The sequence below is a fragment of the Austrofundulus limnaeus genome, unplaced genomic scaffold, assembly GCF_001266775.1.
Source record: "Austrofundulus limnaeus strain Quisiro unplaced genomic scaffold, Austrofundulus_limnaeus-1.0 Scaffold288, whole genome shotgun sequence".
Taxonomy (NCBI): Eukaryota; Metazoa; Chordata; class Actinopteri; order Cyprinodontiformes; family Rivulidae; genus Austrofundulus; species Austrofundulus limnaeus.
In genome coordinates, this window is record NW_013952690.1 from 145,417 (window position 1) to 153,630 (window position 8,214).

An 8,214-nucleotide genomic window follows, 5' to 3' on the forward strand; every position below is an offset into this window, starting at 1 on the left:
GTATTTAATACAGCTGGCAAAATAAATTGTTAAAATATGTATTATGTGCTTCTGTTTTTTAATTCAGGAGATTATAAAAAACCTTTCATTTTATGGGAAGACCCTCTTGATTCAAGAGAAAACTCTGCTTTTTTTTTTTAAAAAAATGGCTGCTTCTTAATTAAATCAACTTCAGATTAATTCATTATCAATAATTTGCATCTTTAAGGAGTTAGCTTAATTTATATCTACTCATTTTTATGTAATTAAGCATTTTAATGATTTGGCCGATTAATCGATTAATTGAAAAAATAATCAACAGATTAATCGATTATTAAAATAATCGTTAGTTGCAGCCCTAGATCATCTAAAATATACTGTACTTAGAACAAAAAATAAGGAAATTAGTGTTTGGTATATTATTTCTTTGTTATAACAACACTTCTTGGCAATAAATCTTACCAGGCGCCTAACTGGCATCGCCTGAGGGTACCAGAAGCTCAAAACAAGTGTCAACAGCAACAGCAAAATAAGCTGTTCGGTTGAGAAGATTTCGCAACCTTTTCATGTGAGCAACCCACATACTCAGCTATTCTGCTTGCATGTTCCTTACAAATGTGGCACCATTTAAACATCAAATCGACATCAATTTTTTGTACTAAATATGAATACATTTTTGGAAAGAAAACACTGATAAATCTTTGTGAACAAAAACACACCCCAAAGATGAATAGTTGTTGTGAAGTAACAGGAAGTGATTTCAAGGTCTGAATGTAAACAGAGCTTTGCTGCAATTGCTAATAGCATAGACAGTAAAACATAATGTGATGTTTCTTTAGATTATTTTGAGTCACTATCAGAGAGATTAACAAAGACCAGGGAGTTCTCTTTCTTAAAGAGAACTCCCTGGTCTTTGTTTATTCCTGTTTGATGTCACTTCCTGTTTCATTTTGGCTGAGCTCAGTTCAAAAGTGATACAAGTTTTAAGACAAAATGAGTGAAATAATTTTCATATTGCCAAGTTTCTTAAAAATAAAAAAAATGTCTATCTGATTTTTTGCATGTTAAAGATATGCATGCCACAAGCACTTTCACAGGCTTTCCAACAATATAGGATTTATTGCCAAGAAGCACTGTTACAACAAAAAATGTTATACCAAACACAAATTTCCTTACTTGTTATTCTAAGTTTATTTTCAAAGATGAAAGCGATGTGAAATAAGACAGCTTCAGACTTGGTAAAGGCATTGGATTAGACAGATATATACTGTATACAAAAACACTTATTATATTGGAGAAGCCCTTTGAGATTTTATGATTGCTTGTATGAGAGTGTGTGGGAGTAGTGTTTGCATTAGAGCACAGTAGTGTTTGTGTGACTTATCTGCAAAGAGCCTGACAGTACATTGGGCTTATTTCATAATACAATTTTCAGTGGCAGCCTGACCAAATGCCAGCTGAGCCAACTTGTCAACTTGCTGCATTCTCTCCAAACGGACCCATACCCGCAGGCAAACATGCCTTTGTGCCACGTTGTTTGTCTGAAGCTGAGGAGGTAATTTATGTATTATTTGGTTATGGTTCATTAGTGTAGAGAATTGGAAGTGGGGTGAAAGAGTTTTTCAGAGCGACACACTGGGTCCATCCTCCTTCCAGATTGGCCGTACAATATCACACACAGCATCACACGCCGCAGTAAATATTACTGCGAGTGAGTTAAGGGGCAAGCTCTGTTACATTGTCCTACTAAAAGACCATTTTCCATTATTTATATGTAGCTTGAAAACAAATCGCTGTAGTGTGTTGCACAAACCGGTAGCATTTTGAAATTTGCTCATTTGTGTGTATAGATCAAATCCCATCTGAACTTCAGCCAAGAAACAGCAAGCTCAGGGTCGATTTGGAATTGGTTAAATGTCTGATACCTTAAACAGCCCTAATTGAAGCAGATAGATTTAGGAAGATTTAATACTGTTTCCTCAAGCAAGGAGGCCTTACTAAAGATGCCCTGTCTAATTTCAAGCTTGTTCAGCATCTGTATATTTGTAGGGAGATGTTTTAAAAATGCAGCCAATGAGAGTGAAAAATAAACAAATGTAGAAAACATTGATGTGTTGCGGTATGCTAAAACAACTGGCCCTCTATCAAGAACGCTCATGGTCATTCCGCTTTACGTGAGCACATAAATTTGGATCCTCTGAACAATGTGCTGCGGTCAGCCGAGCTCTGACACGAGACAACAAAATGCTGTTTGCTTTAATTCATCAGATGCCTTTTGTGCAGCGGCACTAATCAAAAAGAGAATTCTTTTTGTTAGTAGGCTACTGGAGGAGGTGCACATCAATAACAACACCCAAGCAGATCATGGCATGGAGGGCAGGGAAGCGATCAGGACGCAGATTACTTTTTTTCCCCATTGAAGCATTTCTCACTTTGCAAATCGGACTCACTTTGGCCAAGAGATAAGTGGGGGAAAAAAGACCAAAAAAAAAAAAAAAAAACGGGGTCGCTAAGCAGCAGAGGGTTAATCCATTATCACTTTGCCAGAAGAGGAACACAAGACATGAATTGTTTGAGGATTAAAACCCCACATCCTATTCAAAAATCCCAGTTTTGTTCAGGATCAGGATACACCAGAGATTAAAACCTCACTGAGATACAGACACCCAGGATCATAGTTCTGTCCAATTAGCCTTTAAACAAAAGTGTGTACCTGTGTACTGCAGCACAAATCCATTACTGCTGAGGGAAGCATCACTGCGGAAGGCCAAGAAGAGCGTGTTGGAGCTGCTCTCAATGTGATCTGGAACATCTGCACCATAGAAACTACCCAACAAGGGGCTTAGGGAGTCTGGCCCGTCATAGATATGCAAAAAGTCATAACTGGGCTCCAAGCTGAACCTGGTTAAAAACAGTCAGCAATAAGAAGGCAATCAGATTTTTTTGTGGTTTGCTTCGTTTCAGTTTGCCATGGAACCGAACTTACTGATTGAAGTTGAGAGAGATGACATAGTCCTGTGTGACGGTGACTCTCCAGTCACATTCCCTTCCATGTGGGTAAGGTTCAGGATAGTCTGGGGACAGAATCAACCCACTCGGACCTGTTAGGTTCCCACCACATGGAGCTATAAGAGGAGAGAAAAAATATTGACAAAAAAAAATACAATTAAAAAATGTTAGGAATGAACTACCATTTATTTTGTTTAACAATTAGTCAGTTTCTGTTTGGATTCCTCTTTTATCCTGAATTTTTCAAAGTGAAGGGAAACTCTAGATTACATTAAAACTGCAAGGAAACAAAAACAGGAAAGCAGCTGACAGTTGGATTAAGTTAAACACTAGTTGCTCATATTTCAAGGTTTCTACTCCACATAAGACAACCTTCATGAATGGTGGATCTCATTGTATCACTGTATGTGTGTTTTTTATAATACTGATTTTGTTTTCTGAACCAAGATAATGATGATTTCTTGATACAGCCAATAACCAAAACAATATTGGATTTTTTGATCTTCTGTCTCATTATAGAATAAATAATTTATATCTAAGTTGTAATAATTAAACATGACTTACAGTTCCCCTAGTAATTCTAACTGCTCGTTGGTTGACATATTAAAAACAGGAAGGGTGTAAGGCAAAATAAAATACAACCACTGTCATGTTAATGTATTTTAATTTTAGAATGTTGGTGTTGGAAGTAACTTTGGATGCCACAAAATGCCACATGAAGGGATAATAAATCACACGACTAATTTAATTTTAAGATTTATCAAAGCTAAAAAATAATAATTGTTGTGGAAAATAATAAAACACAAATAATAATTAAACATGTTAAAAAAAGACTGCCCCCAACCACACTGCAACTAGACTTTTAACTTTTAATTATTAACTGCAACTAAGCTGTAATTGACCTCTCTACAGGAGACTGTTACAACAGACAGAGATAACTGAGACATGACTTCCTTATCACCACTTGTGTCAGTGAACTGACCAATCTCTCATGCAAATATGATTATATGAAACTAGTGATGATTAAACATGTCTGATAATTACAAGGTCTTAATTAAAAAAAGTTGTATTTCATGTTTTTGTTTTAGAGAGCAAGAGTGATTGTTGAATTAAAAGAAACAAAGGTCTGAGAAGTGGGCATTATTGGCCAGAGAAATAATGGCAGAGTTAGACTTTTTTGCCAAGATGTTTATTTATGGTTCTTACCAATAAAGAAAAAATCTAAGTAACTTTAAACCGAAATTGTGTGTGATCCTAGCAAAAAAAAAAAAAAAAACATATTGAATGTTAGTCACAACTTATTGTTCAGTCATGTTTATACATACAAAGTTCAAGATTAGTGTAGGAGTAGCCATAAAATTTATACTGTATTTATTTGTGAATAATACCATCCCCACCCTCCACCCCCGCGTAGAATGCCAGCATTTTACACAGTCCACCAGGGGCGCCAACACAAAACTCAGAGACTTCACATGAGATTGTGGCCATCTTTTGGTGGAAAAACAGATTACTGTACTACAGTATTGTCTACTCGTGAGCAATGGTGGGGAAATGTTTTTTGGGCAAACTAAATTTTTGTTCAACACCGGTGAACGGCAGCCATTACAGACCACCGTGTGTTTGTTGTTGTTCCAAGAGTGGCCCGGCCACACACTAATATCATTAGTTCATTATCATTACCAAGCTGCAGCACTGTTGTTTTTTCTTTTTTTTTTTCACATCATGTCAGCCGGCCTTGGTCTGTTACTACCTCACTTGGAGATCGGAGTGTCGGAGGTAAACTCATTTCAACCCTTTTCTGAGACTCGGTCACATTTACGGACTCAGACATATTGTGAATTTAATGAAAATACTTTAACAAAAAAATGATTGAGTATAGTACCACCCCACAACTTTGTGGATGATGTTAGGATATCATTTTTTGTAATATACTTGCATAAATACAGTATGTCTATGCATATTTACCAAATTATAAATGCTAATCAAAAATTCAAGATGGCCACCACAGTAAACTTTAAATGGCTATAATTCAGACACTTTAAGATTAACTGTGATTAAAATTAGTCAATAATCAAACGCCAGTTGTCAAGCTAAATTAAGCTACCCGCTAATGCTAATTTTACAAAGGGCTATAATTCAGACATTTTTAAACCCACTGAACTGAAAATTCATTAATCACAATGGTATCAGAGAACAATCTTTAACAAAATCTAAATGCAAATACAAATCCAAGGTCTCCACCCATTTTCAATTATTTAGGGGTGGCACCTTGTGTGGCCTATCAGGTGCTGGGGGAGCACTTGCCGCCCCTGTCACCCCTATGGCTCCGCCCATGCAGGGAAATATTGCCGTTTGGTTTGTCATTTGAATTCACTTCAGTTCAATAAACCACGTAAGTGTGTTCGAAAACACATGGATCAAATTTGACATAATCTCCTGAAAGGGATAAAAATACATTTGTTTTATAAACTTGGTTTTCATTGGGGTGTTTATAAAAATAAATAACTGATGCACCAAAGCATGGACAGGTAGTCGTGTTAACTTGAAAGAAATATGTATATACAGTATATTCAAGACAGGGGTTTCTGCTGCATTAGGTGCTCTTACTTAGCAATAATAAAATATATGCTAACATTTGGATAATTGTTGATGCTAATCCATGTGGAATTTAAGCATACTGTAATTTATGGTGGTGTGCTGCGTTTTTATAGCACCTGTGCATGTTGGGGGGTCGGGCTGCCAGAAGAAGCGACCATTGATCTCAGTGCAGGTGATCCTGTTGGCCCCCTGTAGGATGTAACCAGGATCACACTGGAACACCACATGGTCCCCCGGCTCCCTGCTGTCGCCGCTGCGGGTGCCATTAGTTGGCATGCCCGGGTCATTGCAGGAGGTTGCAGTAGAAACTAGAAGAAGAAACAGGAGCTTGATCAATGAATCAACTTAAAAGGACTCAGCATATGCAGCAGAAAAATGTGGCTGTTTTTGCTATGGTTCACAATTAAACACTTGAGCAAATAACCTAATCCCAACAAATCCTGTCCCTCAAATATATCCATATTTTCATCTCTGTGCTGTTTGTTTCTTACCAGAAAACTGCAGAGCAAAGCCTTGCTTGCTGGTGAAGAAATCGGTGGTGAACTGCAGAGTGACAGTATTAAAGGTGCTGTGAGCATCTGGGGGCAGTGCTGAACCACTCAGCTCCCTCAGCAGGACCCCTCCATCCTGCGGACCATCCCAGATCCGAAGCACGTCGTGGACTTCCTCCGTGTGGAAAACCAGGAAATGTAGACTGATAAACGTGGACAAAACAAGATACTTTAGAAATTGACTGGGACTAACTCGGACTTAAAAACCAACACTATTTTACCACTTAAACTTTACAGAAAAAAAAGTGTTATTTTCCTCAATAAAGACCATAAAAGTTAAAATCTCTGACTCCTCATTGATTTCATTAACATGAAGTATAAATCAAAGCATGAAAAATGGAAAGCTTCAGCATCCCCTGTGATACGGAAGCTCTGTGCAGTTTACTTGACACCTAAAAGCACATTTCCTCAAAGGTATTTTGAATCTGAAAAGTGCTGCACTGAGAAGTAGTATTGGGAACTCAGCAGACAGTTTCAATTTCAGTTTCGGTTTCACCAGTTGTTGTTTTGTTGCTGCGAGAGCCTGCAGGTCTGCTTTGTGATGAGGAAGCTCAGCTTGGAGACACAGCCCAGAGGAGGAGCTAGTCCTAAAAGGTGGTTCTAGTCCCAACCAGTCATTTTTGCTCCCTTGCCTGGCTAACCCCTTTAAAGTTCATTTTTGAAAATAAAAACTGTTTTGCAAAGTGTAAAAGATGAAAACTAATATTGTGAGGTGAATCAAAAGACCCTGGTTCTAAAATGTTCAGTGGCGGTTCCACAGTGTCAGTCTGCAGCAGCATTTTAAAGTCTCAGACTAGATGCCAAAAAAGACGATGCTGTCAAACTATCACACCTTCAATTTTGGGCTTAGACAGCTGTCAGCCAGCTGGTGGTCCAATAGATGTGAAGTGCTGTGTTGATCTCTGCATGTGTGTTTGTTTGTGTTAAGCGCACCATTCTAAATGTGATGGATTCATCATGATATTAGTGCTTGATTTATGTATGAACATGTTTAAGAATGTTTCAAAGGCAAAATTAGGGATCATTTTAAGAATTTTCTCAGCAAGACTATACAAACTTCAGAGGACATTAAGATCATTTAATCTAACAATATTGCATAGCTGAAAATTGGTCTAAATGTGAAATATATTTTTTAAAGGCAGTGCATTAAAATAAATTCTTGTGACTATAAAAAGAAAAAAAATACTAGATGATGTCCTCCATGTTTTGATGATTTTAATTAAAATAAAAAGTAAACAGCCGTGGAATCAAGATAAAGTCATGCTGATACTTAGACAACACTTCAGTTTGTCTGTACAGCTGTACTTATTCTATGTTGTCCTGAGGCTTCAGATAGCAAATCATAAATCTGCCCAGTACTCAGAAATATATAAAAAACATTACATTTGGTGAGTTCAATGGTAAAATCTGCCCCCGTCTTCTACAAAACTCTTGGTCTCTTTAGTATCCTCATTGCATTACCCACATACACTCAGAGAGCCTTGAGCTATATATGATGCAGAGGGGAAACAGCAAGCCACTGATGTGTCGGTTTTAGCAACAAGTCCCGCCATTTCTGCATAATTGGTGTCAGACTCTGATTCCCGTACAGTCTGATGTGTGAGCAGTAGCCTGTGGCTACTTAACAATGGGCCCTCTGTGAACTGTATCTAAGCCCGCAGAAAAGTCCTGTCACAGTGTTTATGAATGAAGTGCACATTAAGCAAACAGATGTAGATAGGAGCACCGGCAAATATTCACATGAATGAAGTGAAATGTGTTTCTTAAGGATTTGGGGCATTACAAGGTCTGACATAAGCAGCCACACCTGAGAAGCAAATGTTTTTTTAAGTATTTTTGTCTAAATAAAGAAACATGAAAAGCATTGTTATTTCAATGTAAAAAGGCAAATTAATTAATGTGCTATGTAGGGACTACACCAGTGGTTCCAAACCATGCAGGGGCATAACAGTGTCTGTTCAGAGGTTGTGAGAATAAGAATTTATTGTTTGTGTATAAAAAGCCATTCTCTGTATAACTCTCTCTCTCTCTCTCTCTCTCTCTCTCTCTCTCTCTCTCTCTATATATATATATATTA

The 8,214-nt window shown here is 37.5% G+C and overlaps 1 protein-coding gene across 2 annotated transcripts in view; it reads right to left on the bottom strand.

The window, feature by feature from the left end:
* The window catches only part of csmd2 (CUB and Sushi multiple domains 2), a gene marked incomplete at its 5' end in the record, with an annotated part of 325,712 nt that overhangs the window by 103,036 nt on the left and 214,462 nt on the right, over positions 1–8,214 (bottom strand). For both annotated transcript variants that reach the window (XM_014021334.1, XM_014021333.1), the window contains 4 exon segments: positions 2,693–2,880; positions 2,966–3,104; positions 5,703–5,894; positions 6,078–6,280. In XM_014021334.1, the coding sequence (XP_013876788.1) occupies positions 2,693–2,880; positions 2,966–3,104; positions 5,703–5,894; positions 6,078–6,280 (722 nt within the window).